The sequence below is a fragment of the Cryptosporidium sp. chipmunk genotype I genome, assembly GCF_004936735.1.
Source record: "Cryptosporidium sp. chipmunk genotype I strain 37763 chromosome Unknown contig_30, whole genome shotgun sequence".
Taxonomy (NCBI): domain Eukaryota; phylum Apicomplexa; class Conoidasida; order Eucoccidiorida; family Cryptosporidiidae; genus Cryptosporidium; species Cryptosporidium sp. chipmunk genotype I.
The window spans coordinates 1-22,279 of record NW_027125613.1 but is presented as its reverse complement, the minus strand read 5'-3'; the positions used below and the strand labels follow the sequence as shown (position 1 = coordinate 22,279).

Sequence of the window (22,279 nt, the reverse complement as noted above, 5' to 3'; positions counted from 1 at the left end):
AATTTTTTAAAAATATACATATACATAAAGTGAAGTTAAAGTATGAATTTATGTTAGAATCAAGTTTTTGAAACATAATGTCATAATTGGAATTAATCAAAAAAGCGAAAAAATAAATTTTCAAGTATTAATCACTATTGAATAATTTCTTTTAACATCCATATAACAAAAAATATATTATAAAATATAACTTAAAAAACACGTAATTTCTTGCATGCATACAAGAAATTTCGTAATTATGTGGATTTATATTTAACAGAAGCTCATTTGTGGGGGGGAGGTATAAAATGCATGCAAAAGGGGAAAAAAGTAATAAAATAAAAATAAAAATATATTTTCAATTAATAGTATATTTTTAGCAATATCGATAGTCATAGCATAAATGAAAGGAGAAAAGGAGAGAGATGAGGGAATAAGAAAAATTCAAGTTAATAAGTAAAATTTACTATTGACTAGATATATGGCCAGATAATACAGAAATAAGATGTTGAATTTCTGGCTCTGGAAGCATTTTAGCTAATTTGATGACAAGATCTAAAGATACTGACTTGGGATTTGTGAAGATAAAGGCACGAATATATAGGTATGTAAAAAGTCCAATAAGAATTTGACAATCAAATCTGTCAGTGATTCCGCCATGTCCAGGTATAGCAGACCCAAAATCTTTAATTCTAAGAGCTCTTTTAAGACCAGATGCGAAGAATCCACCAAAAGGAGCAACAAAAGCAGCAAAAACTCCGATAGCAATCGCATGGAATTGTGAATCTGGAATATGAATAGGTTCTTTTCCTAGAACAAAATGTAAAAAGGAAGGGATATTATATGGTTTTGGAAGAAATACAGGATTAGGATCACATTTCAATTTGTACCACATTGAAAAAGGCTTTTCAAGTAACTCATTTTGAGGGCAAATAAATATTTGACTTTTGGAAAGAATATTCCCAAGAATTATTGCAGCAAAAATGGTTATAATAGAAGCTCCAACAAATCCTTCGACTGTTTTTTTTGGAGAAAGTCTGGAGAGTCGAGTTTTTCCAAAGATTTTACCAATAATATAAGCAAATATATCATTGCATATAACAAGACAAGAAGGAAGTATGAACCAAAATAGCCCCCTATAAGTATTTGCAATCATAAAAACTGATTGAGTTACTACAAGTAAAAGGCTTAAAATCATTATTCCAAACTGAGAAAACTGGTATCTAAGTGTGTAATTTCTTAGAGATAATATAAAAGCAATAAATCCAAATAAAGCTCCAATATAGCTTATCAAAGAGTGGTAATAGACTATTAGATATAATAAATAATAATTTCTTCTGTACTTTTCAATTAAAGGAACCCACCATAATTTTCCTGTTGAAAATAATGTTACTCCTAGCCAATACCAGCGTAGAGTATAAAAGAATGGAAGACGTTTGTCTTCTTCTGCACTTCTTTTAAGCGAATTAACTTCTTGATATACTGCTGAAATCAAGATAAGTACAAGCATTGCAGAATAAGTATGTCCAGCCGCAAGTATTACTAAGAATGACGACAATAAAATTATAGTCCAAATAGTTCTAGTTACCCAATTAAGATCGCCACAATTATTATTATTATTCTTGTGGCCATTTGTGGATAAATAATTTCCTGTTATTTTGCTATTTTCATTACTGCCATTTTTGTTTTTTTCCTTGAATCCATTCTTCTCAGGAGACTCTTTTTTATTTCCAATTCTTCTTCTTAATTCCACTTCACCAACGAAATTATCAGATTCTGTTTCATGCTCTGTATCGTCAAACATGGAATTGTTTCTTACAAATCTTGAATTTTTCATTCCAGTAACTTTATCTTAATAAAAGAGAGAGAAAAAAGGGGTTGAATCAAAACTCAATAGTTTAGCTTAATTTACTGATGATAAAATATTAAATAGAATAAAAGTTTTAAAAGTCCCAGTACTTGTAGTAAAGTACTCTTATATTCTTAAGGTGATTACCGTGATGCCACAATTCCATAAACTCATAAATAGTCGTTCCAGCTTATTTTTAGCTTTGTGTTCCAATGTTATCAGGTACAAACAAGATATTTATGTATACTTAAATATATATATTTTTATTATATATTTACTTTATACTAATATAAAATAGAATGATAAGGATTATTTACTTACTTTTAAAAGCTTTTTTATTCATTTATTTATTTTATATTCTTAACCATTACTTTTCCAAAAAAATTACTCATTGGGAAGTGGCGGGAATGTTGGCCCGCCCACTACGTGATGCATTTCGGTACCGACAATGGCTATAAAAGAATTTCAAGAAAGGAATTTCAAGAAAGGAATAACAAGAAAGAAAGAAGAAAGTTTTTAGTAGATAGGGAATTTGCCAGATTATTAGGAAGTAACCGGCTCACTTTAACAAGTTTGATCTGAAAAGGCAGCTTTAGACTTAAAGAGCCTGGAAAGAAGGAAAAAAATCTAAAATTCTTCAGAAAATTAAATAGGGCCAAAACATATTATATATATATATATATATTGTATATACGTATAAATATTTTTCTGCTTGTTGATTATTGGGGAAAAAAGACCTATTAGGTTAAGAGTTAGAAAGAGTTATAATTTAAAATGAAGTTGGATGTGAGTAATATGAGATTCATTAGTAAAGATGAGTGGAGGATATTGACAGCAGTAGAAATGGGTATGAGAAACCACGAGTATGTGTCTCCACAACTGATAGAATCAATCAGTAACTTGAGAAGAACAGGAAGCTATCAATTATTACAAAATTTATTAAGAAATAAACTAGTATCTAGAGAAAGCAAGATATATGAAGGCTATAAACTATCATATTTGGGATATGATTTCTTGGCTTTGAGGGCATTGAATAAAAGAGGAATAATATCTTCAGTGGGAGCAAGGATAGGAGTTGGTAAGGAGAGTGATATACATATAGCAGCTGATGAAAAAGGAAGATTAATATGTTTAAAATTGCATAGATTAGGAAGAGTTTCTTTTCGAAATGTAAAGAATACAAGAGACTATTTGAGGAATAGAAAGACTTCATCTTGGCTATACTTGTCAAGATTGGCGGCCTTGAAGGAGTATAGTTGTTTAAAAGCATTATATGAAAATGGATTTAATGAGGGTGAAATTAAGGTTCCTGAGCCAATAGATTGGAATCGTCATGCTATAGTAATGGAGTTAATAGACGCAGTTCCACTTAATTCTATTCGGCACTTAGAGGATCCATATGGAGCATTGGAGAGACTAATGAAGATGATTATAAGATTAGCAGATTGTGGATTAATACATGGAGATTTTAATGAGTTTAATTTATTAATAGATTCCAAGGAAAATATAACATTGATTGATTTCCCACAAATAGTTAATACTGACCATATTAATGCTGAGATGTACTTTAATAGAGATGTTAATTGTATTATCGAACTTTTCAGAAAGAGGTTTGGAATTCAGGTCACTGAATATCCCAAGTTCGAGGATATCACTGTATTTAATAGTGACAATGTTCACAGCTCGAATAAGATCATTAATATTGGCAAGATTGATAGGGATATGAACAGACTCGATTACTTGAATACCATAATTTCGCATAAGAATCAACAGGGCAGATCAGATGGAATAGAATTACACGGGGAGGGTGATATTTTCCAAGAAGAGGACGGGTCAACCCAAGAGGATGAGGAAAACTACGACGGCGAAGAAGACGATAATGAAGACGAAGAAGACGATAACGAGGAGGATGACAACGAGGAGGACGAAAACGAGGAGGACGATAACGAAGAGGGCGGAAGTGATAAATTAGAGTACGACGAGCTCAAGGCAAGGGTAATCAACGAACGAATGAACAATTTGTGGTTACCTAGGAAGAAGAAGACTCAGCTGGACCAGGACAGAATAAGAAAGTCTTTTATGAGTCAATTCGACAAACATCACAACTCCAAGGGGAATTCTGGGTCCAAAAAAAGCAGAGAGTATAGGAAAACTAAGGCAATGATAGATAGCATAAGGAATGGTTATTAAAAATTTAGTATATGTTTTTATAGTTAATTATTAAGTCTAATTCATTAATTGTCTTGTCTTATAGTCAGTTCTTGAGATAAATAAGAGGTAGCTCAGAAGGGTCGCACGGGAGAGGGTAGCTTTTAAAGTATTCATGCTCAAGAGCCTGACTGGCTGAGATCCTCTCTAAGGGATTAAGCCTCAATAAGGACTGGATAAGGTCAATAGCCATTTCTGAAGCATTAGGAAAGACATCTCTTAAGTTTAGTGGAGGCCTTGGACTAAATTCACAATATAAAGGTAGCTCTTTAGCTTGAGGCCAATTATCTTCATTTGGAGTACCTAGGAGCTCAAAAATGCGTCCGAGCTGTCTAACTTCATCATCTCCAGGCAACAAAGCCTTTCCACCAGACAAAAGTTCTGCAAAAATACATCCAATACTCCACATATCAACAGCATGAGTATATTTCGTGGATCCAAAAAGTAATTCTGGGCATCTATACCATAAAGTAACTACCTCAGGAGTGTATTCCCTACGTGGCTGTCCATAACTTCTAGCTAAGCCAAAATCCCCAACTTTTGCTATGCCTTTTGAATTAATAAAAATATTAGCAGGAGCCAAATCTCTATGTATAATAAACCAATTATGCAATTCATTGATACCGAGAATAATTTGCCTTAATAGGCATTTTATATGTGACTCAGAAAATCGAATTCTATTTTCAAAAACTTTCCTTAAATCGCTCTCCATATAATCCATTACTAAGTTAATAAAGTCTCCTTGAACAAAAACGTCTCTTAAACCCATAATGTTCGGATGATCAATTTCATTCATTATCTTGATTTCTCTTAAAACTGTGAAGTGAATACCGCATTGTCCCACTTTTTGTCTAGACTCTGTTAAATCTGAAGGCAGCTCACATATTTTAACCTTCTTTATAGCCACTATAGTATCAGTATTTTTGTCTCTAGCTTTTTCTACCTTACCATAAGTACCTTGACCAATATGTGCATTAATCTGTTCGTATCTCTCTGGAATAGAGATCATTTTCTCAGCCAGTTAAATACTGTATTAATAATTAGTAATTTTGCCCTGCCTTGGATCTTTAAAGTTACTAAGAAGGTTGTTTTCAGTGATTTGAGAGAATAAATATTTAAACAAGAACTGAATAACTCTTCACTCAAATGCAATTTACAACTTTACAATTCCCTCCGAATGCTTTACTTACTTATTCCCTTCAATCTATCATAATTTATACTATTAATTTTTAAAATGACAATTAATATTAAAAGTTTTGGCGGTAACCTGCTGCACAATTACCAATAGTATTTTTGTATACCGGCATTGTATAAAAAACTATAAAAAAAATATTAAAAAAAGAGGAAAAAATTATTTTTAGATACTAAATAAAGGTTTGGTATATGAGTGATTTATCGGTAAATTCTCAGATTTTTTTTTGTGAAATGGCAAACATATATACACCATTTGAAACCCAGATTACTAATATGTAAGATAGATGCAAATCTTGTATGTTTGGATACTTTGAAGAGTGAATAAAAGTTTTCAGGGAGTGCATGGAAATTAGCTCTTGTACATTTTTAGTTTATCCGAATTGGCTATTGTTGGAAATGGCTAGACTTAAGCCAAGACCTTTGAGGTATGGAGGAGTTCTATGCCAAAATGAAGAGTATCTTGTTTTAGAAGAAGATACGCTAAAAAAAGAAGAAAATCTTGACTTTGACTTATCTTCAAATCAGCTAAAAAGGGAGGACAAGAAAGGAGTACGAGGATTGGAGTGCAGAAGACGAATATTGACTGAATTGGATGATTTAGTGTGTTGTTTGAATATATGGGAGAATATCAAGATGTCAATTATTCAAGAGAATGAAAGTTTAGACTCAAGAGAAATTATAAATTTGTTATTAAATGATCAAGGTAGGGAGTTTATGGTGAGATTTAGAGTATTGGAAGAGAATAAGTCCAAATGTGAGTTTTTAATACTAGATAACCTGGTTGGGCAAGCAAAGGAGACAGAATTTGTTGAATCGTGTCGAGGAGTTTTAGATCCCGAATTTTCCTTTGAAAATAGAGTGATAGCACGAGGATCAATCAATTGGTCGAGTTTGAGGCCAAAAACTCCTTACTCTCATGTCAGAAAGGCACTAATATTGCTACAAGACGCGGGATTTATAGCTTTTACTTGTCAAATACTGGGTGTGAAGAAGATTCATGGCTCTACTATTTCAACTTGTACTAGCTGTTTGGTATCCAAAGAAATTGTATTGAATATGAATGTAAGAATGTCTTTAACCAGAAAATCTTTGGATGGAAAGTTTTTATCAAGAAAGAGGGATGGCAGGAGTAGTTTCAAGGTTTTATTTTCCTGGCTTAATGAAGAGCTTAGGTTTCCATCAATTGACAGTTGCAGTAATAGTCAAGCAAGGAAGAAGAAAAGTTCCCAGCAGGCGTTGCAAATTAAACCAAATGAGTTGTATTCAATATTTCAAGAATATGAAATATCAATGAAGAGAATGGGATCTACTAATCAACAAGTTCAAGATTGGAGTCAGAATTTGGGTTTAGTTTCTGAGTTAAGAAATTATCAAAAAGATGCAGTTTTGTTTGCCTTACACGTCGAGAAGGATACTGTAAAGATAAATATAGAATATCCCCCCTATTGGTCTTGTTTAAAAGTCGCAAAAGCAGAAGATGAACTGGATTTATTGTATTTTAATATGATAACTGGTGAGATTTCTTTGAATATTCCGCCATCAGGAGGAGGTACCTTTAACATAAGAGGAGGATTTCTATGTGATGAAATGGGACTAGGTAAGAGTTTGGAGATTATTGCTCTGATTTTGATGAATCCAAGGAAAGAATACCATCAGAATCACGAAGAAACGTCTAAGGAATACCTTTCTTTCCCAATCTTACATTCTAATGAGAACTTTTTGGAGGTTGAATGTCCATGTGGAGTTGTTAAACCAGCTACGGATTTGAAAGTGGTAGAGTGCAAGAAATGTGGAGTTAGGTTTCACTTTGAGTGTTGTATAAGTGATAATACGGTGAACTTGAATGCTGGTATGGATTTACTCTGTTCTTTATGTCAAAGTACCGAATTAACTGAGAGGTTACAGGTAAAAGCAACTTTGATTATAGCTCCTGGAAGTATTGTAGATCAATGGTATGATGAGTTTAATAAACATTTGGAACAAGGAAGACTGAGAATAGTTAAGTATCAAGGAGTGAGGTATATTCAAAACTATTTGAGAAATAGAGCATTAAAGAAAGGGAAGGACCAATATGATAATAAAGGTTCAGCTAGAAATAGAAGTGAAATTGAAATAATAAAGACTAGAAGAGACATTTTGGATTACGATGTAGTTTTAACATCTTATGAGATTTTGAAAGAAGAGATTTATCACGTCTTGGACCAAGATACTGTAGCAAACAAAAGATCTATGAGGTTTAAAAAGAGTTATCCAATTTTAGCATCTTTGATAACTAATATTGACTGGTGGAGAATTGTATTAGATGAAGCTCAAATGACTGAAGGGTATTCTCTTGTATCAAAAATGACCAGCAAATTAATGTGTTATAATAAATGGTGTGTATCCGGTACTCCCATTGTTAGATCTTGTTCAAATGATTTGATTGGTTTATTACTAAACCTTTCAAATGTTGGCTTTCAGTTAATTCATGATACCTTATATAAAAAGTACATAGGGTACCTATCTAGTACATTGTACATTAATCCTAGAAAAAGTAATACTAAAACCTTAAGTGAATCTCAAGATCAAAATCAAGCTCAACCTGAGGATATTGATCACGAGAGTGAGAATGGCGAGGAGTTTAAAGAGGGAGAGAACTTTTTAAAGGAAGAAAGGTTGTTTTTATGTGAAAGTAATTTGGATTACATAACTAATGAGTATGTATCTATCAAGAATTTGGTACAACATTTGGAGTATGTTGTAGGTTCTTTGTTTTATAGAAGGGAGATGAAGCAAGTAAAGGAGGAAATCAGCATACCTCCAGCATTTTATGGAAACACTTACTTGGGTTTATCTTCAGTGGAAAGATTCTTTTATATAAAGCAGTGTGAGTCAGGTTACAATAGTATAATAAGTTATAAAAGTCAGGAAAGCTTTTTAAGAAATAAGAAGGAGATGGACTCATTGATTACAATGTTAAGGCTTGCATGCATACATCCACAATTAGGTATAATGGGTATTCATAATAAGAATAAGGATTTAAAGAATAATGATAGCTATTATAATTTAAATGGTAATAACGATTCGAGTATTGCTTCTCTAAATACAGGATTAAAGATTATGACAATGGAACAGATTTTAGACAAGTTATTAAACAAGTGTAGAATTGATATAGAAGAGAGTGTGAGAAAGTATGTGATGAATACTTTGGGTTTAGCAGGTATTCACTTTACCAGAAAGTTTAAATATGAAGATAACAGTACTAGCAGTAGTAATAATGACAATAACAGCATGCAATTGAATAAGTCAATCTTTTACTATAAGCAAGTACTTGATATTCGTAATGAAGATAGGGTAGATGTTTTGCAACAGATACATACATTGTGGAATCTTGGAGAAATTTGCAATGATGAATTGGAGAAAAGAGAGCTTATAAGAGAATGCAACGAGCTTGAGAACAAGTACAGAAGCAAATACTATAAGGATTATTTGGAAAAACATGACTCTTTTATTAAATCTAGAGACAAAACAAACTCATTGTATTCTGATGATCATTGGTGGCACATATTTAAGAAACTTAGTATTTTTAGGGGAGGAGTAGGTGGTGAAGGAACAGGTAGTGGAGGAGCAAGTGACGAGGATCTTTTATTGGTTAGGATAGAGAATTTCCAGTATGAATTTAAGAGTGCTAAAGACGGTGACACCGAGCATAATTTGCCGAGCTTTAATAGTATCCACGGTCTTACTGTTGCTTTGGATCTTAAGTTGAAGCAAATGCAGGATTCTCGAACAAGACTTTTAGTTCAGCTTAATCAATTGGAGCAATTTAGGCTCATTCAGGCTCAGATTCAGAGCCAGAGCTTGGACCAGAGTCAGAGTCAGGATCAGAGCCAAAGCCAGAAGCAGATCCAGAGCCAAGATATGGAATGTCAGCTAGTTCTTGACGAGATCATTGCAAAAGTCTCGTCCTGCTTTTTCTGTCAAGAAAGCCAGAATGATCAAATAGAGGTTAACCAGCAGAAAGGTGCAGAAAGGAGGAACAGAAGTTTTCAAAGAGGGGAATCATGCATATTTTGTGTTATACAAATCCATATTGAAGAATTGGAATATTCACTATATACCGTAAAGAAGAAGACTTTTACAAGGCTTAGTGAAAGTAGTAATAACCATAGAAGTGGAACAGGAGCTAACAGCGACAATACTAGTATTAGTAGTAGTAATAGAAGCAACTTAACGGATAGTGATCAACAAAACAAAGCAACTCATCACGATTCAACGTATTTAAGAGACTCAGAGACCATTGCAATGTTGAAGTTTTTGAATAAAGAGCTAAAGAGAAGAGTCTTTAAATCAGGATCCAACTCAAAGGAAGAAAATTTGGTTGAAAGTGATGATTTTTCTTCTATTTCCAAAATTTCCACAAAACATATCAAATATATTGAATCTTTAAAGTTCGAACTTTTCAATACCAAAGCATTTGTATCTGCTACTAGACAGCTAATTAACTCTTATTTAGAACTGATAGATTGTAAGCAGAGAATACAAGTAATCGAAGATGGCCAACCAAATTTGCCCTCAAATCACAACAACATCATACACCAGAGTGAAATTCCATTTTTGACAGAAAAGTACGAATCTGAGCGTATCTCTGCTCTTAGTGTAAGACGAAATTTAAAATCCCAACAAAAATTCCTTTGTAATCTCAAGTTACAACAAAGATACAAAAAAACCTCGAAAGATAAAGTTGAGCAGAGGCAAGAATTAGAACAGGAAATTGAACATAATCAAAACCAAGATCACGATATCTGCCCAATTTGTCTAAACAAGCTAAAAGAAGACTATTCACAGGTTCTTTTACCCTGCGCTCACATACTATGTATTGATTGTTATAAACTAATTACCAAGAAATCATTTTCTAATCATAAACTTAAAAATCAATGTCCAAAATGTAGATTTGTCTTTCAAGATACAAATGTTGTTCTGATAGTACCGGATCATGACGATAATGTAACGAAAGGAAACATTTTGGAAAATGGTGAGAAAACTTCGTCATCTTTAATAAATGAATCCTCAAATAAACCAAGCCAAGTAGATTTTGGAATCGATTATTACAACACAATAAAATCAATTGGAATTCTTGGAAACTTTGGAACTAAAATAGAAGCTATTATTAAACATATAAAGTGGATCTTAAACTATTCTGGTAATAATAATACCGAAATTCTTAATAACAATTCTCAACTTCAAACTATTCGTGGAAATAATGACAAGATTATTATTTTTTCTGATTTCCAACCTGTTATTGACATTCTCTCATCTGCCATGCATTTAAATGAGATACTTTTTAAAAAGTATAGTGGCGGCAAATCTGAATATCATATTATCAGAGAATTCTCATATACTAATATTCATAATAATGATAATAATAATAGTGAAAACTTTAGGGAAAAAAACTACAGAGTTCTTTTATGTAATCACTTAAATGTTGGGAAAGGAGTCAATATTACTGCTGCAAACCATATCATTTTCGTTAGTCCTCTTCTTAATAAATCTGATGAACTACAGGCTATTGGCAGAATTATTCGTATGGGTCAAACTAAAACTCCACATATTTGGAACTTCATCATTCATAACTCTATTGATGAACTTATTTTTCAATACTTATCCAACTTTTACTCTAATAAAAACTCACAAAACCCCTCATTAAACTCTAATAATCAACATTCCTTAAATTTACAAATTATTCGTCACGTATCTGATACTAAAATTACACTAATTTCAAACAAAGAGAATTCGTAGTAAAAGAAAACTGAACTAATTGATTTTGCCAATACATCTAGACAAAAGGAAAGAAATTAATTTTAAATAAGCAAAAAAAACAAGAAGCCAGGAAAGTATTAACCGCTTTTTTACTTTTCCTAACTACTGCATGCAGAAATAAACATTTAATTATTTCACTTTAAATTATCTGGCGCCAAAACGACCTTCACAAAAGGCGCGCATCTCATGCAAATATTTTTTTTTGGTTTCTACTAGATCCGAATTCAAATAATTGTGAAAAGCGGTCTTCTGTCTTTAGTTATATATCAACAATGATCAAATTATTTATTTCTTTTTTTTTCTCCTGTTTATTTCTGCTTTTTTACTCCGCAAGTAGTGAAAAATCTAGCAAAAATTCGTGAAAGTAAAAGAAGATTATCTTTCTTCGAATTCACAAACAATAATGAATATTTCTATAATTAAGTGGCCGTGTACTTTATATTTACTATACGTGTGTAAGGCATGTAATATATGTCTAACAAAAATATCAATTACGATAAAAAATAAAATTGAATTAGAATTACTGTTTTATATTATTTTAGATAAAAGGTTGTTATTATTATCGTCATATATATAGGGGAAAAGTTATTGTTATTTGGGAATAACTAATTAAAATTTTAATAAAAATATAATTGCTTTTGGATAAATTAGATATAATTAACTGGTTGGTAATAATAATTCACCAATATAATTAAATGATGTGTATAGTTCATTAAAATAAGGGAAAACTTAATATACAAACAAAAAAATATTGCGATAAAAAAATTATATATAATATTATAAAGGTCAGGTAATATTGATAATATAATAAACATATATTGATATTTCATTAGACACCTGTATAACATATATATTTATTAATTCAAAAGAATTGTGAATTAATTCAATAATACTATTATTAGCGATTATAATTATATAGAATATATTTGAATATTATTTAAGTATATATAAAATCAAACTTAATGAAAAAAAAAATCCAGAAGTAAGAAACTGGGGTAATGATTAGATATTTGAATTCACCTACAATTTAATGAAAGTTGAATTGAATCATTGATCCAGTAATATATAAAAAATATTTTGTGTATTATCACTTAAGATATAGCCATTAAAGAAGTAGTCTTGCAATTATTGCATTGGGTTATAGTTTTATAATACAAAAAAAAACTTTGTTAGTGAGAAGAATAATTATGTAAATACTTCAGTTAGGTAGATGATGAAGTAATGAATGCTCTTTCGTTAATTTATTTGTTTCTGGATGATATTTTGTATAGTGAATGAGATGAAGTTAAAAAATTAATAGAAAGAAAATGGATAATATTTAAAAAGTAAATATATTGGAAATAGAATTGAATGCAATAAATTTAGTTTAATATTCCATTAATTCAAAACTTAGTTACGATAAAGGAGTGAATAATTCTCAATTACTCCCTAAATTAAAAAGAAATTTGTAAATTTAAAAGAAAAAAAAAATGAACATAGCCAAACTCCGGAAAGATAGAGGAGAAATTATGAGTATTGCTGGAGGAATAGGAACAGGGACAGTAATAATGGGGCCTGGCCTAAAATTTTGGAGAGAAAAAAGATTGGATTTAATTAGGGATGCACTTAAATCACTTTATATAGATAGGACAAGGCCACATCTTCAAGAACTCATTCGAAGATTAAAAGAACGTGTAGATTTAGGTACGAGTTATAACTTGCAAATGATGATGAAAGATTTAACAGGAAATGAACAAGAGTTTTTGTTATTTGATAATGGCGAAATTTACTTTAGAAATTTAAATGTTCCAGATAACCATTGGATTGATCCAAAAGATCCGAATAATCCTTATTCCCGTGAAATATGGAGTGGATTTTTACAGTATATTAATAGCTTAGTATGTGTTAAAGGAGAAGGCAACATTAAAGGCTCAATAATAACGAACAATTCAAATAATTATTTAATGACATCCAGAGAACATGAGTTAATTCTAAATCCAAAAGAAAATGAATCGGATTTTTCATTTATGTCTTCAACAACAACCTCTACTTTATCTTCAAATTATACAAATTCTCAACTTCAGCCTAATTTGCTTAGGTATCAATTTAAAGGAGGACGATATGGAGTGGCTATGGAAATATACAAAGCGAAAATCTCCGAATTGGAAGATTTATCATTGGGCGAATTGTCCCATCTAGTTCAGCTTGCTATTAATATAGGAATTCTGCAATACGAAAACAATGTTCTCAAGCCGAGATGTACATGTGTTAAGATCGCTGCTGCTGCACTATCTATGGATGTTGATCAAATTGAAAGTAATGAAACTCCTAACGATGACTCTAACTGTTCAGCAACAAATAATAAAACAAAAGAAAAATCAACAAGTGAAAAGTTAATAGATTTAAAACACGAGCTTAATGAGATTTTGATTTTGTACCCAAATGGCATACTATTAAGCTTATTAAAAAGGTTCTACAATACATATTGGGGAAAAAAACTCTCGCCTACAATTTTTGGCTACACACATGTTTCAACTTTATTATTATCTGATGAACTAAAAAAAACTTGCAGATTGTATTTTGATTCATTCAACCACGTTATTGTTCAATCCACTCAATTCAAAATTCCAGAAAATGTCAGACTTTTAGAAGACGAAAAGTTTCAAAAAAGAACCTCTTTTTTGGACTTTGACCTTTTTGTTCCTATTAGAAATATGTCTGACATTTCCTTTGAGTACATGAGACTTTTAAATAAATAAATTATTTAATATTAATATCAAAAATAAAATAGCTGGCGCCATGTCGGCTTATTAATTCAATTATAACATTTTGCGTGCATGCATGCAAAATTTTTTACAAACCAATATTTTCATCTATCAAACTAAAAATTGAAAGGTAGTTAAATATAAGGCGGCAAAATATGACGAAAGAATATGATAATGATTTAAATAGAATTAAGCATGAAGATTAAGTTCGATAAAACCTAATTAACAAAGTTGTAGAGATTTTTGCTTAAACTGATAGCTAAAATTTTGATTATTATCGTTTGGCTATTAGTTTAAACAAAAATCACTCCACTATTTATTATTTTTTCTACTCCAAATTTTCGGTTATCAATTTCATGGTCATATTCTATTCTTTTGATTAAAAAAAGAAAAAAAAAAGATTATTAAAATTTTCTTCAATAAATTTGTAATGGTGGTATATTTCATTGCTTTATTAAAGGTTTTGGATTTGCTCAATCCTTCCAACTCAAAGTTGTGAAAAAAGCGTAGTAGTCATTGGAATAATTATTGCACACAATCCCACCGCAAACTCTCATTCTAGATTTTGAATTTAAGTAATAAATAAATAAAATATTAAAATACTCGTACCACCAAAAAATTAGTAAAGTTTTTTTAGAAAAAAAAAATGAAAATGGTGTGTATATAATACATTTAAATACCGTAATACATACATTTTAAAAATGGAAAATCTTAGATTCTTCTCATCCTTTTTGATGATGATAATGTTAACAGAATTATTATATCTTCAGGTACAGAATAAATCTAATATTCATTAAGCAATAATTGCAGGAGAAGAATATGCTGTTGGGCGTTTTAATGCACTAGCGAAGTAGGCAAAATCATCAGGTGAAATATTTCGGATTTCCTCAGAAGTACATAATTTGAATACATTTGCTTTAATGCATGAACATTTATCTTGGTCCAAGATTGAAGTTGCAAGCCAGGATTGGAAGGATAATCTTTTGCAATCTTCATCACAAAGCTCATTATTTGCAACAGGAATATTTTGTGGTAAAAACCATCCTTTTTTTAATGCCGAATTGTACAAATTCTCCATTCTCATAGAACTTTCCTCATTTAATGAAAATGTGACGGGATATGCTGCTTGAGAAATAAAATCAACAACAAATCCTAATCCTCTATCATTAACTCTTTCCAAATCTTGAGGGCAATCCTTTTGGTGTGGTCCACCACGTATAATATTTTTGGCTTGCTCTACAAGCAAAAACATCATACAAGAGTATTCTGGTGGTAATCCTTCATTTGGATCTAGCAATTTATCAACAGATTCTTCATTACCAGATAGAATAACCATCATTGCATTGGATGAACGTATTGTATCCAAAATAGTATTTTGAGTTGCATCTACCAGTCCATCCTGATCATTATCTAGAACACTTGCTAGTAGCTCTGTCAAATATGATAATTTATCATCTGGTACTCTATAATCACCAAGTATATGAATTCCAAAAGCGGATGTAAACTTTGTCAATCCTGCTCTTGTAAATCCTGATTCTGGGATTTTAGATGGTTTTGTATAAACCTTGTCATCTCTTGGTTGAGATACAAAAACTTCGGATGGAAATACTGCATTATCACAATCTGGCTCGCTTTGTAAAGATTTTATTGATAATTCTTCCGAAGCTGAATGATTTTTTGGCTTTAATGTATTTGTAGCCTTTGTAGTCGATGTTGTAATCATTGAATCTGAATTACCATGTTCGCCTGGGTTCCTTATATTTAATGTTGGTGCTCCTCTTGCCACCAAAATTATCATTAAAAACATATATAATACGTTTTCACAGAACTTCATTGTGACCACAAAATTCCGGCACTTGTTAATTTCAATCTTCCTTATTATGAAACGAGTAGCAGCATAAACTTCTCTTGTTTTTATTGCTATTTCTTATCGAAATAGATTTGAAACTTTTGAAATTTATTACTATTCAAATCAAGTGAAAAAAAAACAATTCGGTTCTTATTCCTTAATCAACTTCTTTGTATGTGGGGTTGCGAGAAACATGCACTGTGTGAATTATTGTGACATGCATTTGCTCATATTACTTGGAGATTGCATGTAAGCATGGCTCTTGGCTTTTTGTTTTTTTTTTGCAAAAATTGAGAGTCAAAAAAATATATATAAATAAATTAATACTTAGAATTGTTCAGGTTTTAAAACAAATTTCAAGAATCAAATCAGTCATTTCTACTGGAATCTATTAAAAACAACAATCTGAATTTACTGAAAGAATGGCTTCTACTACTTCAGTTATTTTTACAATCCACACATTTTGCATGCAATATATTAATTTTTCAACTTTTGGCGGGCTGTCTTTTTTTATTTATTCCAAATAAAGCTAAAAAAAAATTAAATATTTCTGAATCTTAGTATATTACACATAACTCAATAACTAAAGAAAATCATTCTATTATGTACGAAATGCATGAATCATAGTTAGTTCTTATCTATTTTTAACCATCTCTTTACTCATTTAAAGGGATTCAGAATTATTTTACCACTCTTTATAACCGTAATAGAAAAAGTTAGCAAAACAAGAAAATAATCTATTACCAACAGTTCAATATAATTAAAACTTTTAGAAGGTAATTTACATAGGTTCATGGCAAACCACAACCAAGTAGACTGGGAAATTGTGGGTATATTTGATGAAGATAATGCCGAAAACAATTCCAAAGCGTTGGAATTTATTATTAAGAATTGCAATTATAAAAACAACTTAAGCCTGAAAGATATAGAAGGCTACTTCCTAGATCCTAATAAATATAGTAGAAACACAAGTAATCATAATGGCTTCCAAACCACTGTTGTTTTAACTAGAAGCTGGATTTGTAAACTATATATATTATCCGGAATAACAGGCAAAGATTTATCGGTTTGTATGAATTGCTTGGATAATCTCTTACTGAATAATAATCGCTTTTTCCAACTTAATCATGCATTCTGCTACTTTAAAAATTTGCCAGATTTGATTTCCTTTCCGTTATCTCAATGTAAATTTGAAAGATATCTTGCACATTTAAAAAACAAAATTTCCCAAAAGGGTGAAATCATTGAAAAAGTAAATACTCTAATTAAAAAATGTCTAATTCATTTATTCTCAGACTTTGGTGGAAAACCTAATATTATATTAATAGCAGGCACTTCAGGTAGTGGAAAAAGCACTATAAGTTCTAACTTGGCATCATTTTTAAGGGTAAAATGTGTCATTTCTACCGATACTATCAGACACGTGTTGAGATCTACAGAAAAATATAGACACAACAAAGCACTTAATTGCTCAACTTATGAAGTACACAAGTACACCACTACTCAGCCAACACAAAAAGACAAAGATGAGTCTTCAGAATCGTCGGTTGTACTAGGATACCTAATACAATCATCCATTATCGAAGATTATATATACGAAATTATTGAGAATTTTGTTAATAAGGAAAAAAGCATCATTGTAGAAGGGGTTCATATCACCCCCTCATTGTTTGAGAGAATCCAATCTCTTGCAAACCTCAAGCATGCAAATCTAAGCACTTTTTTAATTTATATTCAAGACTCCAACGAACACATACAAAGGTTCGAGCAAAGAAGTAAGGGAATCCTAAACTCTAAATACCACAGCAATATTGAAAACATTAGAGAAATTCAGAGTTACCTAATCAAAACCATTGGAAAACTACCCTCAGTCACTTCCATTGACAATACCTCCAACAATATTGACAACATTGTTCAAGAGAAAATGCTCGAACAAATTACACTGAAGTTCCTTTGAACCCTTAAAGCCCCACATGCATGCAACATATATATACATATACATATATATTCATTATAGCACCTATATATACCAAATTTAACTAATTATTATTTATAATTCATACTATCACTCGCTAGCAACCGTCCATATCTCCAGATTATACTTATGCAACAATGATTTTTGTTCATGATTCACTCTTTCCCAAATTGACCCAAAGACTCTGCAACACACAAAACATATCAGCTCCTCCTCGTCTGCACATCCACTTTTACTTCCACTCTTTAACCGGCCAATCTCCTCACCTATAGTTCCTTCAGTAACCACACCATCAGAAATTGACCACATGCACACACCAGGAGCGTCATCCCCACACGCAGACTCACATTCCGCGGGAACAATGCATGCGTTGGTTGTGCATGAGCTTTGAACGCCATATCTCTGGCTCAGGCTATTTAGAATGCGAAAGTCGAATCTCTGGCTTGTACTAGTCTGACTCTTTTCGTGAGTTGCGTGGCTTGAGGTATCAAAAAACTGGGTAATTTTTTGTCTTTTAAAGTGGTGCTCGTCTTTCAAAGAGTTGCTGCTTATGCTGTTAGTATTCATATTGTAATTTAGCTGAGACCTTGCCGTTTCGAGAAAAGAGGCCACTCTTATTTCCCTTTCTTTTCTGAGCTTTTCCTGTGAAATTCGAGCTTTTACTTGAAAATCTTCTTGAATGCTTTTATCACTCAAAATTTCACCGGAAGCCGATCCAACATTGACTAATTGAGACAACTCCCCTGAGTTGTAAATAAACTTAAGGCTTCCGGACTCAGAGTCAAACTCAAAGAGTGACTTACTTTGACAATCCATAAAAACACGACTATTCCAGTCCCATAGGAAATCCAAAGATTTACAGTAATAAAGTCTGATACACCCTCTTGGAAATAAGTCTATTCCACTACTATAAAGAGTTTCCCTGTACATAGATTCATATCTCTCATTCCCATTGTACTGAAATTCTGAGTTTCTATCAACTGGAACTTGCACGCCATTGGATCTCTTCCAGAAACTTAAATAGCCCTGTAAAGCTCTTTCTTGAGAAATTACATTCTTGCCACTTAATTTATCCGAGTCTGAGTCTCTAAAGTGATTTATTTTCATTTCTACTGTCTTTAAAGTTCTCGTCTCAAACCTATCCAATCCTCTACATAAAAGCAGCAATGCCTTTACATGGCTCGTCCCAACAAATTCCGGAGCTAAGTACTTCTTCTTACCGTGATTAGGCTCAAATCCTTTAGAATGCTTAAGTTCCCACTTTAAAGCTCTGTATGATGTTAGAGGCGAAGAAAATTGCAAGAAACAAAACCCATTGCTCCCTTCCTCATCCCTTATGTACACTACTCTTTTCAAAAACTCACCGAATGGGTTCCTCCTCCCTACCAAATCCCATATAACTTCTTCGTTCTCAATATCCTTGGAAATTCCCCTAATTACCCAATAACAAGTTGATAAATTCATTGTTTGAAAATCACAAAATGGCCTCAATTTATATGCAGGGTCACAATATACATACAATTCAGTATAGCTATCTTTTGATATCTCACTCCATATATTACGCCTAGATAGTCTTATAAAGCTTCTTGTCGAGCTTCTGGAAGGAAAGCTAATTTTGTATACCTTTTTTTCACCTTTTTGTATGCATAATTCCTCCGACTCCTCCACTAAATTCGGCAGTGAAAACCCTAATGAGACGCTCCATCTTGAAAATGTCTCGTATAGTCCTTCAAGCCCTTCTGGGACATTCCTCAATATTGCACTCCAATACAGTCGATACCTCCTTCTTAAGACATAACTCGAATCGCTCCACTCTTGATCTTCCCCCATTTAGTGTAGTACTACCGAATGCTTCTTTACATTTTACTTTTTATCAATTTACCTCAATTTCTCCCCTTTGTTTTTTTACTCTCGTGATTTTTTCCGTCCCAATATACAATCCACCGACGCAACCCCCCTCCCTCCATTACATCCCCCAATTACCTTTAACCCTATAAATCATTAAACTCACAAATCTAAAAATAAAAAAGACAATTCACAACGGCCATCGCTCATTTCCTTAATACTATTTAGACAACTATTTATGAAATTACCACTAGAAAGTCTCCAATATTCTCTCATATTTCAATAGTTTTGAGTAATTTTCAAAAACCTAAAGCCTAGTCACAAAGACAAAAAAAAAAGTTAAGAAAAACGCTAATTAAGTTAAGTTAACTCCCAGGGTAGTTATAGTTAGTCACCCTTTTTGGCAAACTTGAAGCATTATTTAGTTTCTTGACTCCCTCCCCTGCTGATACCGGATGCTGAACCGAACTCATAGTTGAAGGGCCTGGTCCACATCCAGTAGATAACAATAAACTACCGACCTCATTCCCTGTGGCACCATTAGTTTGAATAACTCCCTTCTGGCTAAAACCAAACGGGTGGTATGGAGGGGAGTGTTGATGAATATTTTGATTCTGGTTATAATACTGCTGCTGCTGGGTGGTGCTATTATTATTAGTTGAATACTTAATTCCAGTTGGAGGGGAGATTTGATAATGACTTGCCCCTGCCAAATATTCTGGCCCTAATTCAGGCCCAGTTAGCTTTTCTTCACTAGCACATTCAGTACCCGATGGCCTAATTGGGTGAGAAGTAGGACTGAAAGTGTCTTTAAACTCTTCAAAAGAGCTTAAAGTATTCATTGTGTCGCCCCTCTCCAATCCCTGACTAATAGTCTCAAAAGTAGTACTCCTGGAACATGAAGCGCCAGTGGAGTATATTGTGGATGATGGCTGCTTAATGCTTTCACTGCTCAAAGGAATCATACGGTCAATGTACTTGTCAACATCCGGAGGGCGCATTTTGATTCCTTTGCCTTGACTTTGGCTGCTGAGAGATTCATTCGAATTAGATCTAAGTGATTCTTCTCTTCTTAAATGTTCATTACCAGATCCAAGACTCTTCTTCTGTAACGTAGAACTCAAGGAAGGAGCAGGGACGTTGTTAGTGACCTTGTACCTAATATATTGTTGAATAGCATAAAAAGATTGAGTGATTGGCTTTGGAAGCCTCCCGTTTTCATCACAGTAGAGTCCATCATAATTGAATAAAAGGCTTAAATCTGTATTTATAAAAGACTTCAAGGCATCCGCAGATTTTGGGAGATTGAAACAGTCAAATACCGAGTAAAAGAATATAACGATTGATGCCTTAACAAACTTGGGTCTTTCGGAATTGTGATTACCGGGAATTATCATAAGCATCTTCTCTCCACCATAGTTGTCATGCAAAGTTTTAGAATGATTTGGATTGACCAAAGTATCGCTAGTTCCTGAAATAAACAAAGCGGGGACCTTACAACGACCAACAGCCTTAATTGGTGCAATATCATCAATATTAACCTTTGCTTTATCATTAATCGTAGACTTGATAAATGAAAGTGCAGAATCCACAAGGAAATTGGGCAATAGAGGGATATAATGATGAACCAACTCATGGCACAGCTGGCGTAGACTGCAAAAGCTTGAGTCAATGACAATCCCCCTTAAGAAACCGTCTCCTTTATCAACTCCAGAGTACATTAATGCAGTAGCAGCACCCATTGACCTCCCCCAAACCCCAACAGAGCTACACCGTTTTGAATTTCTCAAGTATTCAACCAAGACTGAAAGATCATCTTTTTCGTGGTATCCCAAACTTATATAGTCTCCATCAGACAACCCAGAGCCACTCAAATCGACAGCCATAACTGTAATCCCGATAGGAAGAAGCAATGGAATATATGGCAAAGCTTCCCTTCTTGAGCTGCAATTTCCGTGAAGATAAATTACACAAGGAAGAGACTCAGATTGTCTTTCATTCTCAATTGGCTCAAAATGACTACAGTGGAGAGCTTGGAAACGGCGATTCCTCAAAGTGAAGTCTGATCTCTTAAATATTGACTTTCCAATAGCAAACCGCATTGGACCCAAGTCACGGATACTATATCTGTCTCTTGGAGGCCTTATGATTGCCTTCCATAGCTCATTATATTGAGAGGAGAAACTTGACAATATTGACGCCATTTCTCGATATTATTGCGGCTTTGGAAACTAAATATGTTTTAAAGCCTTTAATAACAAGTATATATTAGAAATATTTTGTATGCTGAACGGAATCTTTGAGTGAGCGACTACGCTAATATTTGTATAAAAAGAACTGTATAGACTACCTTTTCTAAACCAAGTGTTGATTTTTGACTTTATATATTCTCTAATGTTGCTTTCTTAAGCAACAAATTATATCAAATTCTCAATTTAAGAATTTTTAACCAGTCACTTCAAATCTTACTCCTGTCGCATTATTTACCTGATTCTTCTTTTCTCCAAGGTTGTTTTTATTATAACTCTTACAAACAACCACTTATTAGGTTTTTCTGGACTGAAAAACGTGTTCAGTTACTTCCTCTTTCCTCTCTAAATCTTTACCAATAAGGTTATTTCGCTCAAAACTAAACTCTTTAACAAGAGAAAAGGAGGGTAACTTCACACAGATTTAAAGAGCAAATACCTATGTTGCCTTGCCTACTTTACTCCAATCTCACCGCTTTCCTTTCTCTGACTATTATATGTACATATATACATATTATGCATATATACATGTATATATATAGTAAATCCCGTCAAGTATGGCGTAGTCAACATCCTGGAAATTACCAC

At 32.6% G+C, this 22,279-nt stretch overlaps 9 protein-coding genes across 9 annotated transcripts; 4 read left to right on the top strand and 5 right to left on the bottom strand.

Annotated features, from left to right (window-relative positions):
• Positions 1–445: 445 nt before the first annotated feature.
• ELE39_002638 (phosphatidate cytidylyltransferase family) lies at positions 446–1,816 on the bottom strand (the record flags this gene model as incomplete). Its single annotated transcript, XM_067345742.1, has 1 exon — positions 446–1,816. The coding sequence occupies one exon, from the start codon at positions 1,814–1,816 to the stop codon at positions 446–448; it is 1,371 nt and encodes a 456-aa protein (XP_067200525.1).
• Positions 1,817–2,602: 786 nt separating this feature from the next.
• ELE39_002637 (RIO-like kinase domain N-terminal region conserved) lies at positions 2,603–4,018 on the top strand (the record flags this gene model as incomplete). The annotated part of the gene is made up of 1 exon (XM_067345741.1): positions 2,603–4,018. The coding sequence occupies one exon, from the start codon at positions 2,603–2,605 to the stop codon at positions 4,016–4,018; it is 1,416 nt and encodes a 471-aa protein (XP_067200524.1).
• Positions 4,019–4,082: 64 nt separating this feature from the next.
• ELE39_002636 (cyclin-dependent kinase-related kinase) lies at positions 4,083–5,045 on the bottom strand (the record flags this gene model as incomplete). Its single annotated transcript, XM_067345740.1, has 1 exon — positions 4,083–5,045. One exon carries the CDS (start codon positions 5,043–5,045, stop codon positions 4,083–4,085), a length of 963 nt encoding a protein of 320 aa, XP_067200523.1.
• A 581-nt stretch (positions 5,046–5,626) lies between these two features.
• On the top strand, positions 5,627–11,008 carry ELE39_002635 (protein with DEXDc plus ring plus HELICc SNF2 domain; the record flags this gene model as incomplete). The annotated part of the gene is made up of 1 exon (XM_067345739.1): positions 5,627–11,008. The coding sequence occupies one exon, from the start codon at positions 5,627–5,629 to the stop codon at positions 11,006–11,008; it is 5,382 nt and encodes a 1,793-aa protein (XP_067200522.1).
• A 1,529-nt stretch (positions 11,009–12,537) lies between these two features.
• ELE39_002634 (uncharacterized protein) lies at positions 12,538–13,767 on the top strand (the record flags this gene model as incomplete). The annotated part of the gene is made up of 1 exon (XM_067345738.1): positions 12,538–13,767. The coding sequence occupies one exon, from the start codon at positions 12,538–12,540 to the stop codon at positions 13,765–13,767; it is 1,230 nt and encodes a 409-aa protein (XP_067200521.1).
• Positions 13,768–14,566: 799 nt separating this feature from the next.
• ELE39_002633 (uncharacterized protein) lies at positions 14,567–15,607 on the bottom strand (the record flags this gene model as incomplete). Its single annotated transcript, XM_067345737.1, has 1 exon — positions 14,567–15,607. The coding sequence occupies one exon, from the start codon at positions 15,605–15,607 to the stop codon at positions 14,567–14,569; it is 1,041 nt and encodes a 346-aa protein (XP_067200520.1).
• Positions 15,608–16,415: 808 nt separating this feature from the next.
• On the top strand, positions 16,416–17,579 carry ELE39_002630 (phosphoglycerate kinase family; the record flags this gene model as incomplete). Its single annotated transcript, XM_067345734.1, has 1 exon — positions 16,416–17,579. The coding sequence occupies one exon, from the start codon at positions 16,416–16,418 to the stop codon at positions 17,577–17,579; it is 1,164 nt and encodes a 387-aa protein (XP_067200517.1).
• A 108-nt stretch (positions 17,580–17,687) lies between these two features.
• Positions 17,688–19,427, bottom strand: ELE39_002619 (uncharacterized protein; the record flags this gene model as incomplete). The annotated part of the gene is made up of 1 exon (XM_067345723.1): positions 17,688–19,427. The coding sequence occupies one exon, from the start codon at positions 19,425–19,427 to the stop codon at positions 17,688–17,690; it is 1,740 nt and encodes a 579-aa protein (XP_067200506.1).
• Positions 19,428–19,807: 380 nt separating this feature from the next.
• On the bottom strand, positions 19,808–21,646 carry ELE39_002608 (protein with a conserved N-terminal region; the record flags this gene model as incomplete). Its single annotated transcript, XM_067345712.1, has 1 exon — positions 19,808–21,646. One exon carries the CDS (start codon positions 21,644–21,646, stop codon positions 19,808–19,810), a length of 1,839 nt encoding a protein of 612 aa, XP_067200495.1.
• Positions 21,647–22,279: the final 633 nt, after the last annotated feature.